Raw genomic sequence first — 23,752 nt, forward strand, 5'->3', positions numbered from 1 at the left:
GCTGTTGTTCTTCCTTTTGTATGATGAATCGTCGTCGGCTCGAAGGCGAGCAACACAACGGTCGCTCTTCGGTAGGCCTAATCTACTTTAGCTGTTCGACTTGTTCGACTCCGTCCGTGTTGGTGGAAAGCTCTGATCGTCACGCAGACTGGCGAGCGAGCCGGCAGATAGAAACGAGGGCGGCTAACCAGTCAGCCAGTCAAGCAGGCGTACAGTCAGGAGGCGAGAGCGAGCAGGAGGGCAGTCGGAAGAACTGCGGCAGGCCAACCGCGATAAGCCGAACCCCCGAGCACGTTCCTCTCGACGGGTCGCATACACGCCGGAGTTGCGTAATGCACCCGCAGCCGGAGGGAAGAGGCAAAACAGAGCAGAAAAGAGGAAAAACCTCCAACACCATGTGTATATTCTATAACGCGCCGACAGCTCGAGCTCTCACCTGGGCGAGGCGAGAGCTCGCCTTCTGCGTTGTCCGATTCCTCTCTGGAGCCGAGTGGAGCTTTTCCCCGATCGGTCTGCGAAGTCTGATTCGATTCTCGGTCGGGAAGCCTCCACTCACCGTCACACCGGTTTTGTACCGCCATCGAAGCCGACGTCGAAGTCGTCATCATTATCACGGAAGTTCGTTCCCATCGCGACCATGTTTGAAAACTAGCGTAATAAAAAAAAATCGAACCGAAGCCTACACGGTGTGTACACGATGATCGGCTGCGAAGCTAAATAGTCGACGTTTTGTCTCGTTGCCAGTCCCGCAGGCTTCCCCGTTCTTCTTTCTGGCTGCTCGAAAGAGCGGCTGATTCGAAAATTCGTGACCCGGCGCGGCGTCGAAAATTCCCCAATTCCGAGAGGCAAGCAAAACATATTCGACCGTTCTGATAACTGGCGAGCCATTCGAACGAGCAGTCGGCAACGTCGCTAGCCGAAACAACATAAAAATCGGAGGTAAATAAATTCTCAGTTCATTTACCGTACACGCTGGGACGCATCGGTTTTGGTAAACACATTTGAGACTTGTGAATGAAATTGTCGTTCCCGCTTCGTCCGCGCTCGAGCAAGCTAAGTGCTCGACTATTCTGACGCTTCTGTCTTTCGCTCGGTTGGCTGCTTCAGCTCTTGTTGGCCATCAGATGGGACGGCCCGCGCAACGACTCCACCTTGCAACAAGCCGAATGAGCATTATTATCGTCATCATAATCGTTTCGGCTAGCACTGTGGTCGTCGCCGCCGCCGCCGCCGTCGTTTCGGCAGCGCTGAAGGTGGTTATCGGGTGTTGACCACGCCCGGCAGCGGCGGCTCCCGATTTGAATGCGTTGCGGGTTACGTTCATTCAGTAGCGCTGCTCCGTGGGAGTGGACTCGTATTGCGACTTTCGAGACACGTATCGGTCATTGACTCCGCCTCATCGGTTTCGCTGCAAAACGTTTCCAGGAAAAACAACTCTCGATGAGAAATGACGCCTCACTTCGCGCTAGGGCTCGGAGGATGCACCGTTCGAGTGGGAAATCGGTGGTTGGGAATCTGAGCCGTCCCTAATCCCGGTTCTCCCACGTGGGGATTTTTCGCCAGAAGTTAAGTAGGAACTTATTCCTTCGTTTCAACTCATTATTGGGATGTCAAGTGTCATTTGTCAGTCGACGTTCTGTGGCGGTGGTCGGAGCGTCTGTCTTACGCTCCGACTTGTGAACGAGCGGTTTCACTTTTATTGTCATGGATCGGGGAAAATTGAAGATATTTCCCCGAATTCCGAGCCGCACCCCGCGTAGCTCGAGCTCATATGGCGGAGCGGATTCAAGTGCCCGGGAGAAAAATGGAAGTAAGCCGTCGCATTTCTTTCGGCGTCCGCATCTCGGCCGCGAATGACTTTTGTTTTACACTCTGAGACGAGAGTTTCCCTCGGACGACCGTGGGCGCCACCTTCCGTCTCCACTCATTGAGTGGCTTCGCGTGAAGAGTGGATTCGGCACTACATTGCGATGATGGAGCTGATGTTGCCGCTGTCGACCATGATGCGTCCCAGACTGACACGGGGCAGGTAGCTCGGCTGCAAAATGATTTCGAGTAGCCGCTAGTGACCAGAGGTGGTCAGGATAGGTTGGCGGGTGGGCCGAACGACCGACCTACCTACCGGCCACACGACTCGCGTATATCTCGCAATGATGGAGCGTTCCCGGATGATGGAGTGCTCGAGCCTTATGCAGGCGCGTATCCAACCTGCTGGTCAAGCATTGGAGAATACGAGACGAGGAGGCGAACCGCGAGCGTTCCTCTCGAAACTCTCGGCTCAGCTCCTATCGATCTATTCCCTAGTCTGCCTTCGGGTAAATCATCGACTTCCGGAAATTTTTCCTGTCGCAGAATCAACAGCGAGAAGCCATGGAGGAAGAATGGGTGACCCGGTGGGTGAGCTCACGGTACGAGGGGGGATTGGAGAGGGGAGGGGGGTCGGAACGGTTTTTTTTCACTCGAGGTTCTCGCCTTGTCGAGAGTTGGCTCCTCGAGCTTGTCCCTCAAGGGCTCACTTTCACCAGAGATGAAGGGAGCGGATGAAAAGCTGGGTGAGAGAGACGGCTCGTTGAGTGGCTCGTGTTTAACATCTCTTGAACAGGTTGTGTCGCTGAGGAACTCGCCACACCGAGCAGATGTATGCGCACCGACTAAGACCGCTATTATCCCATAGGAGTGCGTGAACGAGTACGAAGGAGGCTTTGAGTTTGCCTAACGACCGCTAACGATGCATAATTGCCGCCCGGCCGGCCGGCAGACCGACCGACCGCCCCGTTCGTCATCATCGGCGGAGGCGGTTGTAGTGGTAGCGGACACGGCCTTCGAACACAGACCACTTAGAAATTTCCGTTTTTCCTCCCGGTTCGCTCCCCGAATTCGTGACGAGAAGGTCTCGTCGAGCCCGCTTTCCCGCCGCGGCGAAGCTCGTCGTGGAGTCGCAGCGGTGAACGGAGGACAATCGAATCGCGGCATCGTCACCGCTTGAGGGTCGACACGAGCGGGAAGGTTGGAGCTCTCCATGGAGCGAGTGACACCGACGTGGGGGGAAAAAGGGAAAAGAGCGAGGTGGCGGAAAGGTTAGTGGTCTGGAAGTGCATTCGTTGCCTGCTTGTTCTCTCGCGGGGAGCTTTTGACGAGTGGCGTGTTCTGGTGGCCTTTGATAAACCGTAACCTAGAGGGCAGGCAGCGGGTGAGCGGGTCTGCCCGCGGACGGGCGGGTACCGTTTCGCAAGCGCTTCGTCGCCCTTAAGGCCATTCTTAGGCTGCAGACTCACGATAAGGCTCCATTCCATTCTTTTGCTTTTCTCTATATTGCTTGCTCTTGCAACTCTCGTGCTCTCTTCTTTCTCGGTCGGTCGCTTGGTTGGTCGGCCGCTCGCTCGCGCGGGAGGGCGGTCGGTCGGACGGACGGCCGGTTGCTGGGTCGCGAGCGGGTCCTGCGATGGCGACCGACACCAAATTGTGCGGTGGTCTTTCAGACACTATGCAGTAAGTGAGGTTGTGAGGCCATTGTTAGTAACCAACCCTACGTCAAAAGAAGTTACTATCGCCGGCCGCAGTCCGTCCGTCAGCGACGTCGTCGCGGTCTCACACAGTTCGTTCTGTGAACGCTCCGCAAACCCGTAGGAGTGAACTCTCGCTCTCTCTCTCGTTGTGCCCTGACTTGCCCCGCTCCCTCGCGGAACCACCTCCAACCTTGACCTCGGCGGCGTGACAACATCTTCAACGGCGTGGGCATCATTTTGTTGCCATCACTTTCTCTTTCAAGCTGGCGTACTCCGACACTTGTTCGCGTTTTTTTTTTGACGAGTCGAGAGTCGGAGCACCGTTTCCCGGTCCGAAGTGGGTTCCCTCGGAGAGAAATCAGCTGGTAATGCGGAACTCTTTTCCATTCGGATTGTCCCTGTTCAAAACGAGAATGAGGTTTTGGAGCCGAGGCTTCCGCCGACTCTGACGACAACGTTGAAGATGCTGATGCGACCAACCGTGCGCGGTGGGACGATGATTACGACGAACAACTTAGCGAGAAAACCGAGCAGACAGATTTCGGCAATGCTTGAGCCTGAACAGTAGACGGAATAGTCGTCTCCTTAGAAGAAGAACAGCCCTCTGTCAGTCAGTTACTCAGGCGGTCTGACCGTCGGTCGGGCGGTCGCTCGCTCGCTCGCGCGAAGGGAGGAAGCTGGCTAGGGGGACGGGGCATCTAGAAGACGTTCACGCTTGGCGGCCCAATGTACGTTAAGACAGTTGGGGACTCGGCGAGATGACGGCAACGAACGTAAGACGACAACAACGTCTCCGACATCACAACGCGGGATTGTCGCCATCCACGGCGCAAGCTTTCGTGGACGGATGGACGTTCCGTTGTGTTCGTCGACGTTATTTCCATCAGTGGCGGCGTTGACTTCAGTGCTTCAGAAATTTCTGAGCAGGAGACGTGGGGGAACGATGCCGACGCGAAGTAGACGTCGACGTGAGTCAGCCGGGAGCCAAACCGAGGAAACGTGGACCGAAGTCAAAGAGGAGTCAACGAGAAGCCACAGACAGTTGGAGCTGTCGCGGCAAAACACCTTAACGCGATCTACAGCTTAGTAGCTTGCGCAGCGTCACAAACGCGCCGCTGATGCTGCCGTCGCTGACGAAGTGATGATGATGCCGCTGTTTATGATGATGAAGTTTTGACGTTGAATTTCCTGCGTAGCCAAAGTAGGAAGAAATCATTCCAACAAAGTTTCTTCGTCTCTACGGCACGAAGTTGCTCAATTCGCTCCTGGAGGCTTCGCTAAAGTTATCGGCTCCTTCCGAACTCACCTAATCACGGAATTCAAACAAATATATCTCACTCAGATAAATATTATGGAAAAGAGGCGACTCGGGACACTCAACTTAAGAGCCAAGGAGGTCGGGAAGAGCGTCCGCCCAACGCCGAACTCAAGCCAAAAATCTGCGAGCGATTCCCGTCGGTGCACCACGGTAGCTTAACAACTTTTTTTTCGCTCCGTTCGATATCATCAGAGCTCGGGAATTCTTTGTCAGCCATAATCAGTGGTGGGTCGGCCGTAGCGGCGACGAAAGCGGCGCGGCGCCGGCGACGAATCGAAACATTGTTTCTATCGTTCCGAACGCCTAGTTGAGCAAAACCACGGCGGCGCCAGCGGAAGTCATGCTTGACTAGAGCCCTTGGTCGCCCACGCGCCGCCCAGTGCCACCAGCCACAGCGACGACAACAGAACACATTATGTTAAAGCGGCGGGCGCGGTCGCTCGCTTCATTCTTTCTTTCTGTAATTGACGCAGCGGCACCGCCACCGCCGTTACGCTTTTCAGTGAAAGTAGCACCAGATCGGCGAGCGTTCAGTAAGTGAGCGGGCGGGCGGGCGAGTCAGAGCAAGCGACGGCACGGAACGGGAGAAAGCGAATCCCTGCCGAATCGGTTCGAGGGCTCTCCCGGATCGCGGGAGCCGGGACATCGAGACCGGGAATTCGGGAACGAAAATCCGGGCTCGGGAATCCTGGTTCCGGGAATACTGGAGTCGATTCGGAGATGCGAGAATCATTCCCTGGGATTCTCGGGAATTTCGTGAGACGAGCTGACCTCACTTCTCGGTAGCCGGGTGGGGGAACGAACGATTTCGATGCCCGTTCCCTATTCCGAAGGGTCAGGCATTGAAGGGTAGGTTTGTCCCTGAAGCGCTAGTGTGAGTTTCCTCGGTGGACGGAGCGCGATAAGGCGAAAAAAAGGCTCCAGTGAACCGGAGCGAGAAAAGTGGAACGAAAAGCGTAGGGAGGGAGGGAAGGGAAGGATCTTCATCGTCATATTTGATCCCTGCCAACTCTTTCGGTCTTCGTTCGCCAGCGCCGTCGACATGCGTTAAGCGTCGAAGAGAGTGTTTAAGAGCTGATTGATCACCCAATATGAGGTGTCTGTCTTTCGCCCCTCCGTGTTCCCCTCGTTGCGCTCCGCCTGCTCTCTTTTCGGAAACGAAATCCTGAAGTGTTCATTCTCCCCTCCTGGGCCGTCCGAACTGAAAAGTCTTCATCACCACAAGTCTATATCGAGTGTTTTAAACTCCGTATGAAGAGTAGAAAAGTTTGTGACATCTCTCCCCGTCTCCCCTCCTCCCTTCGTAGCGGACTCGAACTCCTTCCGTCGGCGTCGTTCCCTAATGAAAATGCCCTAAGCTGCCGCCATGCTAGAACAGGGGTTACCCATGAATGATCCCCCGTAATAACGCGGAACGTGGACGAGAAAGCAAATACGGCAGAGGAAGGAGTCGGAACTATCCGAATGTCATGGTGGACGGGCCATCATGTTCCCCATTCATTCTGAGACCCGTTGAGCTCCATTCTCCTTCGATCCTCCATTCACAACGAACCAACTAATGATGGATGATATCGCTCGTCTACGGCGGGCATAATCGATTTTGTAGCTAATTAACATATCATCGACTCTACGTCGAGCACACAAACGGTCACGGGACCCCGTGCTCTTGAGCGGATCCTTCCAACACGCACGAGCGCAGCACGAGCCGATCCCTACGCGATTCGCGGGAACAATGCTCGGACCGAAGAAGAGAACATGAGCTCAATGCGTTGATGAACGATTTTCGCAACATTGTTTACGTCCGTTCAGAAGCAGACGATTGTTCCGAATTCAGATCGGAATCGAAACCTCGGAGCGCTTCGACGCCCCAATCCTCGTGTTTTGATCTACGAGATCGCGGCACAAACCGTGGGCTGCCAAGGAGAGCTGGGAGCTCGCTCGCGGTCGGATCAGATTCTTCGTTCAACCAGTCACCGCGACCGTCCGAGCACGGAGCAAAAGCACTACACCGAAAGGCAGGCCAAAGCAAGCGACGGAAAGATGAAGAGATGAGCGAGCACTTCGATACTGATCCCGTGATGTGTGGCCGCGATATTTAGTACATGGAAAAACGCTTAAAGACTCTCTTCGCTTCGAGAAGCAATCGCTCATCGAAGATTACCTCTTCCTGTCAGGGTAGAGCGCAAAGCCAAACCGCCATCATCGCCACCACAAGCGACCAACCTCGCTCGCTTGCCCGCCAGTTTGCCCCGGTTGGCTCGCACCGAGTCCTGGTGCAAGTCGTTCTTGACTCCGTGACAGCCATGGCTCAACATATCAGCTCGCAAGAGGGGGAGCGCGATAGACATTTAGAGAGAAATAGAGGAGGAGAGCGTAAAATCAGAGATTGGGACACGACCCATTCGGTCTCGCAGAGCAGAGCTCCGGGATGACAAGACGTGGCACGTCGACGTCGGCCAGGGGAAGAAGTAGAGATCCGAATCTCTGGAAAATTCTCAGACTGCAATACGAGCAGAAATGACGAATCTGTACTTCTGAGTCGGAATCTTTTATTTCGGAAATCAACCTCATTCTATGATCTACGTCGCGGCGATAACCCGAATTGATTTTCAGCTGAGGATAAACAGCCTTCGAAGTATTCGCGCATCGCGCTCATCCATTCTGACATCGCTCGCTCGATCGTTCGTCCGCTCCGACTCTATCTTGATTGCATGATTTGCGAGCCATGTATCAGATCTGTGCGTGAGATTTGGACGATTCGTGTCGATCTGGCCGTCGGTCGCTTGGTTCGTACGTCTTGGGACAAGCACCGCCACCGCTCGACGGCCGTCTGTATTTATGTCGAGAAAACATCTCAATTTACCTCCGATAGATTTCCCTGCAGAGCCACGGTGGGAAGAAACCCGAGAGGCGGACAGGAAGAGGCGAAAGAAAAAGGCTGCGGCTACACAACGATACTGAAGAGTGATTGACTGGTGGTGTGGGAGAAGGGAATAATCAGTTTAAGATGCCAGTTTGAACGCGAGGCAATCGAGCGGGGGGAAGAAAAGTCCAAGAGACGCATCTGAATTCCCGACGAGCAATAGCACAAATCTGTGCCATTTCTTCGGGCAGGTTTTTCGTCAGTAGTAAATTGAGTTGAAAAGACGATCCTCAATGGGAAAGTTTCGCAGGCAAGCGAACATTTGCGAAGCACGTCTGCCGCCGATCCGCCGCAGTAACGTCAACGACGACGTCGCAGCGAATCGACAGCGTGGCATCGACAGTAGGAGGGGGAGGAGGAGAGCGGCGACGACGACGACCGACGCGTGGAGAACGAGGAGTGGAAACAGTAATCGCTTGTGGATCTCAGGCGTTATGCAGCTGGCGGGTTTGTATTTCCTCGTTCATCGTGTCTCTTCATTTCTGGAGAGCTGTTGTTGGCGTCGTCGTCGTCGTCATCGTTGTTGTTGCGGGCTATTGCGGGTTGTTCTAGCGGGTCAGCCGAACGGTGGTCGGACTGATCGGTCGGTCCCTCGACTTGTCCCGCAGGGCCAGTCACGATTTTGACCCCCTCCCTCGCTAGCTCGTTCGCCTGCTTGACGGACTGACTGACTGGCTGCTTGCTCGCTCGCTCGGCTCTTTCATTCCCTCGTTTCATTCGATGACTACCTCACTCGCTCGCTCTTTAGCCTCCATTTCATTTTGGCGCGGAGACGCTTTACGCGTTATGTGCGGATACTGATGACTAAACTCTTCTGGGATCTGCTCCAGAGTCACGGAGGAGCCGCGAACCTGCAGATCGTCGCCACGATCCGCCAGGGCCCTTATGACGGATGAATAAATGGGAGCCGTGGGCTCCGTGACGAGCAATTGTGCGATTCAAGATGGTCCCGCCGCTCATCGATCGGCTAATTCCATCGATCAGTTTTCTAATGCATCTTCTGATCTCTTAATGGATGTTTTCTTGTTGTGCTCTTGTAGTAGTGGCGCCTTCTCGTACCTGACGCCATTCATTGGAAAACGATTCAGTGAGTCCGAGACGCATTCATAGGGGACGGCGTACCGATGCTCTGATGCGAGCCATTAAGCGGAATGATTCCGGAAAGATTGTAATTTCGGCTCCTTCGAGAAAACGTTCACTGAAAATTGGACAGTGACGATCGGGTTCAGCTTTCTGCATCGTGTTCAGATCGCTCGAGCGAGTCTCTCAGTCGGCTGCAGCTCGGCCCACGAACGGGGTCCCAACCCCAGAATCAACTCGTTGAGCCCATTTAGGATTTCAGATGAAGTTTGAGGCATTTTTTTTTCTTCGCGACTAGATGGCGAATACTCCGTTGTAGCTGCGCGAGAGCATGTGTGAGTGAGAGCAATTTTTGTGAATTGTGGGAGAGTGCGCGAGACTTGAGAGACTCGCCGACGAGACTCATCTGCGGAGCCGGCTTTCTCGGGATCGAATCATGTTGCTCACTTGTTAACCAGAGAGACGAGAAGTCGACATCGGTCCACTGCCTGACGTCGATGACGGTCTGAGTGCCTGCCTGCGCGCCTGGCAGTCAGTCACGACAGCCACAATCCTCTATGGAAATCCGAACGACCCGAAGAGACGAAAGCGATTGTTCAGTGATTCAGCATCCCTTCCACAACCACAATAACGGCAACGACAGCAATAACAACAACAAAAAAACGACGACAACAACAACATCAACAAGCACGGCGAGAAGAACAACAGTAGTGTTATCTCTCCATGAAACTCGTTGTTGAATGAGCATCAAAAATCGCCGGCATTCGATGAAGTCAGGCAGCCGATTTGCTTTGCGAGCTATGAGCAACAAATTGCCCAGAGGCGAAACGGCGGACTCCGGCTGTGCTGTCGGTCTCGCTGTGCGGTCGGATTTCCAATTGTTTCTCAGATTGACTCTTGGGCGCCACCGCTGTTCTTCCTTGGCTTTGCTGCAGTCGGTTGGGTCTTTGGAGATAGGTGGGAGTGGCGGCATGAAGCGGATCAAGGAGCACGGACGTACGGAGAGTTCCTCCCCTCGAATCGAGCGCTCGATCCATTGGCGGGCGAACGAAGCCATTCGGAACGAGCGGGAGCGCGACTGTGATTTGCATTTTTAATCACACGAAAAAGAAAAAAACACACAAATATCTAATTCTTGACTTCGTGGTGTCTCTCGGTGGGTCGACGATGATGCCCCCTCCCGAACCGCTCTGCTAGGCATTTCCAGTGGAGCGAGATCCCCTCGTTTCTGATTGCGACTCAAACGCTCCGATGTCGGAGCTCAAACTCCCTCTTTTAGAGTTTGAGCTCTCTGAATGGATTCACTCGGAAATCCGCTTGAAATCACGGTAGGTCGCTACCGCGTCCATCGTTATGCTATTATTGTGGCTAATGATGATGATGAGTTTTGTTGGACACGTAATTGGACGTTGTGTCTGTCGCGAGAAGCAGCGGTTGGTCTTGCCTTCTGACTGACTGAATGACTGACTGGCTGGCTCGTTGGCTACCTTCTGCGTTTCATAGCTCTTGGCTTGCTCGGTTGACGGCGACGGAGGTGACCTGACCCCGACGCCGAAAGACGAGGAGGAAGATACGGAAGGAACAAGAAAAATATAAGAGAAAAATAGAAGACACCAATTCTGAAGAAAAAGTTGTTGGCTTTTTTGATTCATCTGAGCGACCGACCAACGGAGCGGCGAACGAACGAGACGGCTGCAATACAGTCGCTTTGCTAGTCCGCCTGTCTTCTACTCGGAGACGTCGACGACGCTCGCAAACGTCGCTCCGATTCCTTTGCGCGACACAATCACCGCAAACACGGTGATGTCGCCCGTTCAAGTTTCTTTCCAACAGATTATAGAGCGTTCCGACCCTATTCGATCGCGACAACGGTATTCGACGATTATCGAAATGAGCCGGAGCATTGGATCTGGAAAATCGCAGAAAATTCTCCACATTCAAATCCGAGGTTGGCTAAGCGCAACTTCATTCATATGTCGCGGTTTCAAGCTCGATGACGCTGACGAGGGGCCATTAGCCCCTTGCCGGTGCGCTGTCCGAAAAGCGTCGGGGATTATTCACGTATTTGTTAACAGGTCGACGGCGATGACCAATGACCCACATTAGGAGTCAGTGGAGATTGTGACCATCGATCATTGATTGTGTCAAATGAAGCGCCCGCCGCCGGAATCAGTTCACCGCATAAGCCGTTGTGGTCGTCGGCTTCGATCCGTTTGAGAATCAGAGACCCGGTGCTTCAGACTGCGACTCCGACAGCGCGAATAATAGACCGAGCCATCGGCGGCGGCACGGAGCACTTGTACTTTTCCTCCAAGCCGAACCTCCGTTCCGACTTCCAGACGAGCGGGTCATTGCGTCGATAAGACGTCGCATCAGAAATAAAATCAGACAGTTCCACAGCTGATATTACTGTTCAACAGTCGTCAGAAACGATTGCAGTGATTACCGCGTATCCGCGCGTTAGACGTCAGCCCTTGGGGAGAGTCTCCGGAGACGGTGACTTGGCGCCGGTTTTCCGAACTCCGACGGGAGGAAACAATGTTCGTGGAGTGTATGAACACTTCTCCGTTTTTTCTCCGTGCGGAGGAGACGGTAGATCTTGTAGAAGTCCACACGCCGAGACAGGAGCTGGGTTGTCGCTCGTTCGGATCAGGAATTCAGAAGCAGCACTCGAAGTGGCGGTAAGCAGCAATCGATCGAGATCGCCTCCGCCGGAGCACTGTTATCAGATGAAATCAAAGAGGAGTCATCATTAGACGTTCTTTACAGCCGGCTGTTTGTTTGCTCCCAATGCTGCTCCTTGACGCTCTTCGCCGTCGATTCCGTATGAAGCCTCCCTTTCTCCTCCGTTTTCGTGCTCTTCTCCGAGTGATAACGCTCGAACTTAACTGTGACAAGTCGCCATACACAACAAGTTGCGGCCTCAAAGTGGCTAGCTCGATAACCGACGGCGTCAGCTTCTCGTGGACAGGCACAAATACAACACTACTTTCCTTTCGCACTCTCTCGCTGCTAAACACCTTCGCCGCGAAATCGTTTGAAGATTGCAATGACCGCGGTCCGGCTGACAATCGTAAGACAAACATAAGCCGTTTAGCGAGGCACCTTCAGCATTTCCCGTAAGGGACGGGGAGGAATCCACTGATCCAAACGCTCTTCTGAAGAGAGTTGACAAGCATCCGCCCTTGAAAATCCTAATTCCTGGGCAGCTAGTCGTTCAGCCAAGCTTTTGGGGTGCGATGAAAACACGAATAGCTTCCATCAGCGAGAGCCTGAGGTGTCCGAGGGCGGTCGAGCCGTCGCGCGTATCCTACACTTGACAACGGACTATCCAGACGCGTAGATTGAATAATGGTCGAAGTTGGACGAAGAATTTCGGTCGAGTGCTTTATTGAAGGAATGTTTCGTGAGCACACTTGTTTGTGGCCGCTACTTCCGCTGCCCCCTCCAGAGACGTTGGGCCTCTCACGATGCTTCATTTGGGGTACTCTGACCGTCACGCTGTACGACTAGAATACGCTAGCTAACGTTTCTTTGTGGGTTCTTTGTGGACTTCACTCAAGTGAGCGACATGATGCGTTACGGGGAAATCACAGCACGTACTGCCTGCGACTGATTTGAAGCTCATTTTCGGAACGGACCTGTTCCTTTGGCATCGGAGTGTCCCGCGAAGAGCCTTAGTGAGGTCGGCGTTTCCGTACGAGAAGGCAAACTCCGAGATGGACAAAATACGAAGCTCCGTATCGATCCACCGTCACTCTGGGGCATCCGAGTTACTCGGACCTGTCGTCATCGATGCCTGGTTGCCGAATAAATAATTAATGACAGTCACTGGGATACAATTCACTGAGGTCTATCGTTTATAGACCTGAATCGATGACCTAGAGACTCATCCATTCAACAGCGTATTCGGAAGGCTGCGGGGTTGGCAAGACCCCAACAAATCTGGTGGTCTGATAGCGATCCACTTGTCGTTAATTTTGAACATCATACTTCTTCGTTTTGGATCCCTCAGGACGGTTCGATGGCGCACACTCGACATTCTCGCAGCTCCTGAAGCCGCTTTACAGTCGAGTTTTCTCGTACCAGGATATCGAATCAGGAGAGCGGGGTTTTCTCGCAGCCGCCCAGAAGTTCACGGGTTCGTGGATCCCAGTCCGATGCTTTGACTGGTTTGAAGATCAAAATCTGAATCGAATTTTCCAATAGAGCACCCTCGAGAAGGCCTCTTCGGTGCGCCGGCGAAGGGTTCAACGTAACCATTCTACGATCGCTGCTATCGCAGAAGCATCGGCTAAGCGAACGATACCTCGCGATGCTATTTAATTAGTACGTCGTGACCACAACGCGCAACGTCGTCAGTTTCCTCCGTATGTCTGTCCGTCTGTCCGTTGATCCGTACATATATCTCTCCACGTATCTGTAATACCACCCGACTGTCGGTTCGTCCATTTTTCCCCGAAAGCATAGAGGGAGCGTTTGGTGCCGACCGGTGACCGCGCTTAGTATCGTGGAAGATACCTCTCCTCGAAGAAGAATTGTCGTCGTTAAAAAACCATCCCGAAAAAAGCCAACAATCAAGCTACCAACCAGCCAACCGACCGGTTGACAATTCGGCAGGGGAGTCAGTCATAGCGGGAGCCGAAATTTCGAGTTGAGCGGGAAGGATGCAACGTCACCGACCGTCGCCGCAACCACAGCCATCGTGGCCGCCGCCGCCGCTGCCGCTGTAGCATCGCCAAAAAAATCTGGGAGCACCACAGAAAGAACGGTACAGGGGGCAGAGGTTCAGCCAAAGTCAGCGTAAGATTCTTCACCAGATAACGCCGTTCTTGTCGGAGCATATATGGGAGAGAGAGAGAGATGGACGGGGAGAGCTTCGAACAGAAAATGCAACTCCAGCTGCACCTGCAGACTCATGTGGCTCGTTTCGTCTCGTCTGAGATTTCGTATGTTAATATGGATAATTACGGGCTAAGACTGTCTTCTCGAGCCTGCTTCTTTTTCTGTCCAGTCGTTTGCTCGTCGACTCATACCCCTCTTTTCTAAACTATCGGAATCCGCGCTCTTCGAAGAACGCCTGAGCAGACCGTGGCATAGCTCACGGGGCCGATCGAGGGCGTGCCGGTGACCTGTACGTCAAAAACAGAAGATCTGCCCCAGCGAACCCCAGTCATAAACACGCGTCCGGGAGCAGTCAGAACGAACCTGCTCCGAAACATAGAGCGGAGACTATCGAGTAGATTCGTCGAGTTCCTTGCGCGATAGCGTAGATCTGTCGAGCTCCTTGCGCGATCGCGTAGAGCTGTCGAGCTCCTTGCGCGATCGCTCGAGCTCTCTCCCTCTCTCTGGATGAAAATTCAAATTCTTCGTGGCACATGGTAAGGTGTGAGTGGTGTCCCGTAGAACGACCTGCTGCCTCCGTAGATCGTAGGTAGGACGTTCGGACGAGCCACCGAGGATTGACTATCAACCAGCGCCAGCGTTCGTCCCAACGTCACTCGTCAGATCGAGCGAGCGAGCGAGCGAGCGAACCACCCAATGGGTCGGTCGCTCGTTCGGGAAGGCAGGCAGCCTGCGAGCAGTCAGTGTCCATTAATTTGTGGGGCACTCTGGGTCATCATATAGAGCAGCGGAGAACCTCACTGAGGTGTGGCAGAGAGGTCGCTCTGCGGGGGATAGACCGACATGACCGACAAGGATACCGTCCCTAGGCTTGGCCGCCTGACCAGAATCGAACAAGATTGAGGATGGGGGTCATTCCGCGAAGCTCACTTGTTCGCCTGCCCTAGCAGGTCTAGCCGTCTGCCGTCGCCGACGAAGACGACGGTACTCACTTTTTCGAGCCGAGCTCGGACCGAAGGCTTCGAATCTATATCGCAACCTTCAGACGACAACGGAGCATACGACGAGATCTCGCACGCACTCACGCACGCTACGGGGACATCGGTGCCAAGCGATCGTCGGACGAAAATACGGAGGAATAAGCGATCACGATCCGCTTGCGGATAAAAACGTACAGAAAATTCTAAAGTCACACTACGAGTGGGCGTAGAGCCTCTCGATCCGCTGTGCGACAACTCGACCCGCGAGTTTGGACGGTACTGTTCAAATACGTTATCAGCAGGAACAGCAGCAGTGGCGAAAACGACCAAATACCGTGTGCTCACGAACCAACGGGACCAGGAAGGAAGGTCGGTCGTTCTGTCGCTCCTGAAGATGTAGTTGAATTCATCTCGTTGCGAAGCCTGTCAGCTCCGTCTCTTCTTCTAGCGAAGGTGTACACGCGATCAGTCAAGCTGTTGCGGCTCCAACAAAAGCAAAATAGCAGCTACAAAGGATTATAGCTCAATCTATCACTGGTGGAAACCCACCGATGAGACCTCGGGCGCGTTCTCATCGTGCTTTGCCCGGACTCACATGAGCCCGGATCAATTCTTCTCACACGCAAGAGAAACAGTGGAGAGTTCAAATGGCAGTGCGCGGAACGAGTCTGAATTTCATTCAGCGAGGACACGGCGATGAAAATGACAACGCTGACCCGGGTCTTGTGGGAACGGCCAGAGTCTTTTGCGAAAGGAGAACGTGCTTTTAGAAGGATCACTGTTCTTAGATCCTCCGTGCTAAGCGGTTCCATTTGCTCCCCTGCTCAAGAACGAGCAACCCCACAAGTGTCATGAGCCCAACGAAGGCCTACTTGGGTAAACTAAACGACTGGCGGCTCGGCGCCCACCAGCGGAAGCAGCAGCGATATAAGGAGGACTGGGGGTCGACGAAAGAACGGAGTCCGAAATTGATGGGGTTGACTTTTGAGGAGTAGAGACTCGAATGTTCGGTCATACCTATACATATACCGCGAGCTCCCGCGGCATAAAACCTAAACCGCAGTTCCTGTATGGGGGAAAGTTACCTACTATGAAAAAAAGTATACTCTGAATATTTGCGCTTACCTGTCGTGAAAAGAACGATGGCTTTCAGGCACGAGTACTCAGGACCGTCGATATGCAACGCCTTGAGCTTCTCGACCTGCTCCTGAAATATCCTGATGTGATCCATGAAAGCGACGACGCGATCGGCCGCCATTGGTGCAGCGTGCAGACCCGATGCCGCTAGGAGGGTCGCGACGTGCAGTGGCATTGAACATTGGCTGGCGTTGAGCACAAATAATTCACTCCAAGCCTGACGGAGCAGCGCGACCTGGTCCGTCAGTTGGAGATCGGCGAAGAAAGGTATGTTGCGGGCCCAATCAATGGCCGAGTAAAGCAGGCGGGAGGCCAGCTCGCACATGCCTTCGATACCCATTATGGGGTTATTCTGGCCTCCTGCCATACACTGCACAAATCTCGAGGGGGATAGACTATCTGCGCGCAGCAGCAACGAGACAAAGCTGGAAATGTACGAGGCTCCGTTCAGGGGTAGGTGTTGGGGGGGCGATCCATTCGACGAAGACGATGGTGTCGCCGCACCCGACGATCCGTTAGCCAACGTAGCTATGGCGGGCATCTGCCCAGGGAGGGATGGAACCACCACGGGTCCTCCGCCGCCGCCGCTAGATCCGTGCGATGAAGGAGGAACTCTGCCGCGTTGAACGGCTGCAAACAAGCACAGAAAAAAATACGCATCGTTAGTGAGAGCCTTACCTTCCCATCACCGAGTTAACAGGTCGTCATTTCCGATCGTTAATGATAATGATTTCATCCCATGAGAGGAGTTAGTCATGGACGAGGACTGAGAGCTGATTGTGAGTCTGAGGGGTTAGTTATTCGGATTTCGGAATCTTTCACTGGGTTGATTGCTCACTCAGCATCCGTGTCAGAAGGATCGAAATTTTCGAAGGTTTTAGGAAAAATTAGTCATGTCATGAAGGATACATCATCTAGATATGCCTCTCAGGGGTTCTAGCCAAGACATCATCGGTCAGAGCCCTACGCACACACAACTTATTCGCACCAAGAGTGAATCTAACCTCCGAATCGAGAAATTCTTTGGATATTCAATCTGTCCATTTTACCACTAGGTCTCGAGTGTTTGGATTATGTCACATGTTGTTAGTGAAGACACCTCAAGTGTTTGTTCTGTAGTCGGTCGCGTGTACGGGGAGCGGGCGGGGATCGAGAAACGGGAATCTCAGGAGGAAATTCATTCCCAAGCGGGGAAGAGCGCAATCATGCGCAAACGAGCGTTTACAACTGTCTCATCAAAAGCCACCCAAATGATGGGTCACTCGGGAAGCATGAACGATGCGCGGCCACATTTCGGATTGTGCGGTGAATAGGGGAGGAGAAAACGTCCGTAAACGAGGAGAATTGGACAAGGAGAAGTTGAAAAATGGAAACAAAATGGGTGGGAACGATTTGTCCAAAACAAAGACAAATTTCCCGGAGCGACCCTTTCAAGAGGAAACGATGCTAAAATTCGACTTCATTGGTTTGACTAAGGGAAACGAGCAAGGATTTGACTCAGAACGAGCCGCCAGCTCAAAAAGTGATGAAAATGTTGTCCGTACTTTCGGCATCTTCTGTCTCTTGCAGCAATGCGCTCTTCGTCCGCCAGCCGCGAGCAAGCCGAGTGAGCGAGGCAGCGGCCGGCCGGCTGGCTGGCCAACTCGCCTGCCTGGTCGTCTGTTTGGCAAGCAGGCCGGCAAGCAGCCAGGCAAAAGCAGCTCGAAGCAGAGCCAGCCGAAGAATTGTGCATTTAGCGTCAGCAAGAAGACCGGTTCACAGAGGTCAAGCAACGGACGACCCCTGGTGCTCAACGCCGCCGCCACCGCCTGCTTGCCTGCTAGCTTGCCGCTCGCTCGTATCTATCTCTCTTCTGGGTGGCTGAGAGGAGAAGAAGAAGAAACCAGCACAATGATCAGGACGCAACCCGAGATCAATACTTTCCGTTTTTCGATTGGAAAAAAATAATCAAAAAAACGTCGTTGACTGTTTCCGAACCCGATACTTTCCTTTCCCATGCTTCAAACCGGTACCGTGAACTATGCCGAGTCTCCGGCGCGGACTTGTCAAGCAAGTAAACGATGTTCCAGTACCGAGCGAATCCTACGAATTTTCGGCTGGGTCGCTCGTGTAGCCCTCGTCGTCGGAATGGTTCCGAGTGCGAACGAGGTTTACGCCGCGCCGTCTGCATTTTTCATTCCTCCGTAACGTGAACGTCCACCGTTAGCCAGCCTCGTCGCATCCGTAATTTCATTGAGCTCGCCGTTGGGACACGCTGTCCAACGATCTGAGTCGCGGCAGAGATGTACGAGAGCTCGACATGGTGGAACGATGACCGTTCCGCGCGCTCTCGTCGCATGCAACGCCATGTAAATATGGGGAGCACCTTGAGAATCGAGATCGCGACGAAAACCTAGACTCTCTGTCTCTTGTTTACCTTTCAAGGAACCGCTAGTGCTTCCCCTGACGCGCATTCTCGCGCTCTCTTCGTTGCGAGCTTGCGAAGGACTGTGGTCTAAAAACTTATCGCGCGCGGGTCGCGTGTCGGGGATCTAGTCGCGCGGTTTGAGCTAACTCTGAGTCATGGAGCAACACCTCGAGACCGCACATCATCGCTGGCCGACCGAGCGACCCACAGACAGACAGACAGTCAGGCAGGCAGGCAGGCAAGCAGGATGGTGGGGATGGGCTGGGGGCGGGCGGGCAGACAGCTCATGGCGCGCTCTTCTCTCTTCAGCCGAGTTTAAATTCATCATTGCCCTTCTCGACCCTGCGGTCGCGGTCGTTCGTCGCTTTGTATTTCTTCATCCTCGGAGGATCGAGAAAAAAAGCTTAAGCTCAACGAGCCTTACCATTTGTCTTGACCATCGGCAGCTTTTCGAGAGTTTTTGTTTCGTCGCTGTTCAGCGGACGATGTCGCCGATTCCGAGTTGCGAGCAGCCAGCGCAGAGTATGCAGTACGGGAAGCGCAACCTAGACGGAACTCTCTTTCCCCGGCGGATTTCCGGTACAGATGACCGACTGGCATGGGACGGACTATCGTTCCCCTAGTACACGAAGGAATTCCAAATTGTCAATCCATGAGTCTTTCAACGGAAGAACTCCAGTGACGTCGGGAAGAGATTTCCAGCAACGCTTTTAAATAATCCGGAGGAATGGTCGCTATTGGGTCAACCCGGACCGGGCATCAGCTGGTGGACCTCGATTCCCGTTACGAATTCGTGTGTCAACAAGCCGATCGGAGCTATGTATGTGTGAAAGGAGCAGCTCTCGGAATAACACCGGAGGTGCTCGAATCGAGTACACATTGTATCGATATACTTCGGCCGAGTGACCGGGTATCGGGGTGGCTGACCAGGGCGGCTATAGGTCATCCGGCGTGATTCTGTTTAAGCCGATTACAGCTGATTCAATTCAGAGTAACAGAGTTCCTAAAGCGCTGCTAGTAGATTATCTGTCTGATCGTCCATCCGCCCGCCCGTGTGTCCGCGCACCGATTCAACCGCTGGGTGAGTGAGCAAGGTGTTGTGGGCTGATCGCTCGACTACAGTCATTGATCCGATCGGAACCACTCGGCTCGTTTTTCGTCGGGCTGGGTGTGATTTCGACCATTAATTTGTATCGAATGTCACTACTTGCCATTTTCCGCTGCGCGGGCAGCTGCCGAGACAGCGAAGGTGTTAAACAGCGCCGAGCGACCGACCGAACGCCCGCCCGCCGCCGCCGCCGCCGTCGTCGTCGTTCGAACGACCGCACCCACCCGTTATACTCTGCGGCTGCTGCTGCTGCTGTGGTTGACAAGTCATATAAATGGAGAACACGAAGCAGCAAACCACAAAAGGAAGAACGAAGGACACCGAGCGGGCGGGCGGTTTTCTGAGATGATGCGGTCGAGGAAGAGGAGAGCCACCGGGGGCTCCTATGGAGTCGGGGAGAACGAACAAGGAAACGGGAATAGCTGGGACCAGTAACAAGGTTCAAAGAGGAGAGTTAAAGGAATCCGACGACAGGAACACCGGTCTCTCGCTCGCAGAGCTCCTTCGTTTCGTCAGGTCGTAAATGACTTGAATGCAACTCATTTTCCCAATCGGAGTGAACGCCGGCGACAGCAACAATGAGCTCCACGGAATGGTCATCCGTGAATGACCCCTGCCGACACATGGAAACTGACCATGTAAAATGCTATATCGTCGACTCATTAAGGAACTCGGTCTTATCGGATATCTTTTGACAATTGATGGTGTCGTCGATGGCGAGCCGTCATCACAGTATAATGGAATGACCCGGATACTCTGACACGCTTCGGATCTGGCAGAGCGGCGGCAGCAGCAGCCGTCGCCGAGCATCGAGTAACCTACCGCCGTATGAGCCATTCAGCGAGCGGACTTCGCTATTCCAACGTTTGTGGAGGAGCATTCGGGGTCATTTAACAAACTCGTTCGCTAATTGTGCTGCGACCGTTCCGTAGCCTTTCGAGATGAACAGGAATGGGGCGCAAAAGAATTCCGCTGGTCAAATTCCCCGAGTCCCTTGAGGACATCCCCCGATGGTGAGCTTGAGTAACGAAGAGCTTTTTTCTGGGTTTTGCGGATGGGCGCTCCGAATACGACCGGCGACAAAGTCGCATCGCCAACGGACGTATTTCCGTTTGAAAGACTTTGGACTTTCTCTGAAGATGGTTTTCGCTCAGTAGCCGCCGCCGGTTCCTCGACGACCGGCGTGAACCAGAGCCGTCAAACAAGCCAGCGTAGAAAGCGGATATTGCGTGACACAGCCAGGTCACGGTATGGCGGACCTTTCCATGCCTCCAAGTGCTTTATCACAGGCTGCTGAGACGTTGGACACGCACAAGAAAACTACATTCTGAATCTCATTCAACTCTGCTCCGGTGTGGACACTGAGCACGGCCCGAAAAATCACCGGTCGAAAATGGCAGCAAGAAAAAAACATCCATGTTGAGTCGCTCGGTTTTCTGGCAGACTCTCGGTCGCTAATTCAAATCGAAGATCTCGCCGTTTTTCTGCTACCCTTAACGAACTTTATTACGGATGGAGGGAAAGGCAGCGAGGAGAGATCGTATTCAGGCTACATCCAAGTTATTTCGATCTATGTGCGTGTGTGTGTGTGAGTGAGTGTCTGTCCGTCTGACGCCGGCTGGATAATCCGTCCAGAAGCAAAGTTGTAAAGCGATCCCGCTGCCGGGGAGATGGAGATGCTCTTCGTATCGATACAGCCCGCTGTTTCGGGCGAAAAAAAACCGAAGACTTCCACAGAAGCGACTCGTTTTCGAAATCTGTGCGCTACGATTGTTGTCGATGCGGGGAACCGACTTCGGGAGTTTATGCACGGGGAGCGAACCAGACCTAGTCAGCGGAGGTGACAAAGCTCCGAGATCATCTCGCGCTTTTCGCCGCAAGAAATATCTGAACGAAAGATCGATTAGGAGACTTCGTCTCGTTTCGGTTCCGAGCAACTTTTCGAATTGAGTTACGGAACGTGGGTGCATATGCCCTGAGGACGAGGGGGAGATAAACGAGACCGTCAAAGGCGACGAGTAGAACAAAGGACGTCATGAGAAAGAAGTGAATACACGTCGAAGTTTCAGGAGAGGTGCGGAGGGAGATTAGGGGACTCGGTGCACCGAGCGATCATTCGACGAATCGGCCAAGAGCTCAGAGTCTTGATTGTTTTCGTTTGCGATAGGCTCGCCGCCCGGACCGCTACCTCGGCCACCGCCGAATCGTGCGGTCGGGTCGACGCCGGTGGACGAAACAATAAAAATTAGCGCGAGGTGACCGATAAGTTTCCGAACAGCGAAATCGGGTAGTATTTCGTTAGTTGCTCTCGGTGTGACTCTCTTCAATTTTGATTCAGTGAGCGAGCGAGGAAGTACCCGAGACAGCAACGTGCTCGGCTGCCCGGCCGCCACCACCACAACAGCAGATTCGGCTGCCGTCGCCGCAACCGTCGGTTCAAGAGTCAGCCGAGCAGACACCCAGAAAATTCCGCGATCACTATTCCTCTGTATTGTACGGGCACGAGTAAAATCTAGCCGGTCAGCCGTCCCGCGTGTAAATGTTCTAAAACGAATACAAGTAATCGAATTACTTCACGTTCGGTGGCGCAACAGATTCGGTGGCGGGTAGTATGAGCTCACGCTCACAAATCCCCGGACGCTCTCATCACGACGGGAACATATGTTGTTAACATGTGCGCGTACATATGTACGTATGCATTAGGCGAGCTCGAATCAGGTGGTTAGCGACTGCAGTTAGCGACTCTCGATTAAGCTCGCAACGAGGCAAAACTACTCGGGGTCGCATTGGAAAACGAGCACATCAGAATGCAGTGGGTTGAGGAGGAAAGCTCACAATCGAGCGATCGTGCAGATTTGCCCGGGATCGAACGCCGTGTTCGAAACCAGTCTTCGACCTTAATTTTCCCGCTCTCGAAAACAGGGAAAAGGGGGGAAGGCAGGATTGCGATTTGTGATTCCCGGGAATTGTCCGAAACTCAAAACTTGAGGATTTCGTGTTCGTTCTGTGAAAATTAGTCTTCTGATGGAAATGATCTCATCGGCACTTTACCAAACGGCAACAAATCAAGGGTTCAGGGACGGCTCGAAGCGAAAGGGATCGGGGGGGAGGTAGGGGATCGTTTTCGTTTTTCTCTCTCTTTCTGTTTGTCTTGTCAATACATGACAATATCGTGACAATTATGTGGTGCGTCAAGTCTCTGACCTGATGTGGCCTGGCCGATGTTATTCAACTGAGCCGAGATCCTGCCCAGCTGACCAATCAATTGTAGGGTCGTAGAGGATGTTGTTAGAGGATGCGACTGCATCTGAGTCACATTATGAAGACCGCGGGCCTTTGGAGGCCGCGTAAGGTCATAGTGCGTACCTTCTCTTCGCATGCCCATCTTGAGACACTTCTTCAGCCGGCAGTCTTGACACTGATTTCGGTGATGTTGGTCGATGGGGCAGTTCCTGTTCCCTCGGCAGGTGTAGCTTAGATTCCTGCGCACGCTACGTTTGAAGAACGATTTACACCCCTCGCACGTAAATTGCCCGTAGTGCTTTCCAGAACTCTTGTCACCACATACGACGCACTCGATGTTGTGCGCTTGCATTTGCGCCGCGGTCGGTCCGTTCTTGTCTGGCTGGGGGGTGCCGGACTGAGGGGGATGGATCCCCATCAGCTCGTGATCTCCCAGACCCAGACCTACTAACGGAGGTTCCCGCCACGGTGTCATGGCTAATGCCATACCAGCGGCAACGGCGCCGCTAGTCTGCTGATAGAGCAGCACTGTTTCGTGGGTTCTCACTTTGTTGAAAACGTGGTCTCCGCCTGACGCAGCCACCCAAAATCGATTGGGTCTGCGGCAGTCACAACAACGTCAAAGTCGACGACAACGACAACAACAACCCAGGCACCAGCTGCAGTTGCTGCTGTCGCTGTCGGATTAATCGAGCACTTGTCGACGGGATTTATTGTCGGTCGACGGTGCCCGCGCTCGGCAACTCGCTTCGGTTGACTTTCGGTAGAGTCTGCTTGCTTCGTTCGTTCGTTCGTTCGCTGGTTTGTCTGAGTTGCGAGTCAATTCAACGATCACAATTAGCACAACAAGTCGCAGAACACTGGAAGCACTTTTAGTGTCTCTGACGATTCGAAGGAGAGGGACACCATTTATCGATGATCACGGGCACCTAACTTGTTCGCGCACTTTCGACGGAGGCTTCATTTTCAGGGGTTTTCGAATTTCTAGAATTCCCCCGCTTGTCTCCCGGGCCACGTTTCCGGACACGAGATCGGCTACACGGGTGACTTTGCTCGCTCTCGGTCGCTCAAGACAAGTGGATTCCCCGGTTGCTGGTCGCGGATAGAGCTGTGGATGATGGAGCTGATGAGCACGGTGTGGAGCACGGACACAATTGCAGAAAGTTCGACCGAGAGACCGTGTGTCGAACGATTTGACAATTCTT

The 23,752-nt window shown here is 53.4% G+C and overlaps 1 protein-coding gene across 1 annotated transcript in view; it reads right to left on the reverse strand.

Annotated features, from left to right (window-relative positions):
• The window catches only part of svp (COUP transcription factor 2), a 34,364-nt gene extending 11,480 nt beyond the window's left edge, over positions 1 to 22,884 (reverse strand). The window contains exons 1-3 of the mRNA XM_029111572.1: positions 22,671 to 22,884; positions 16,351 to 16,419; positions 15,778 to 16,269 (exon numbers count right to left, since the gene is read on the reverse strand). Coding sequence (XP_028967405.1) covers positions 15,778 to 16,269; positions 16,351 to 16,419; positions 22,671 to 22,689 — 580 coding nt within the window. The 5' untranslated portion in view covers positions 22,690 to 22,884. The remainder of the gene's footprint in view (positions 1 to 15,777; positions 16,270 to 16,350; positions 16,420 to 22,670) is intronic.
• Between the last annotated feature and the right edge of the window lie 868 nt (positions 22,885 to 23,752).

Source organism: Galendromus occidentalis, unplaced genomic scaffold (assembly GCF_000255335.2).
Source record: "Galendromus occidentalis unplaced genomic scaffold, Mocc_1.1 scf7180000077450, whole genome shotgun sequence".
In the NCBI taxonomy this organism is placed as follows: Eukaryota; Metazoa; Arthropoda; class Arachnida; order Mesostigmata; family Phytoseiidae; genus Galendromus; species Galendromus occidentalis.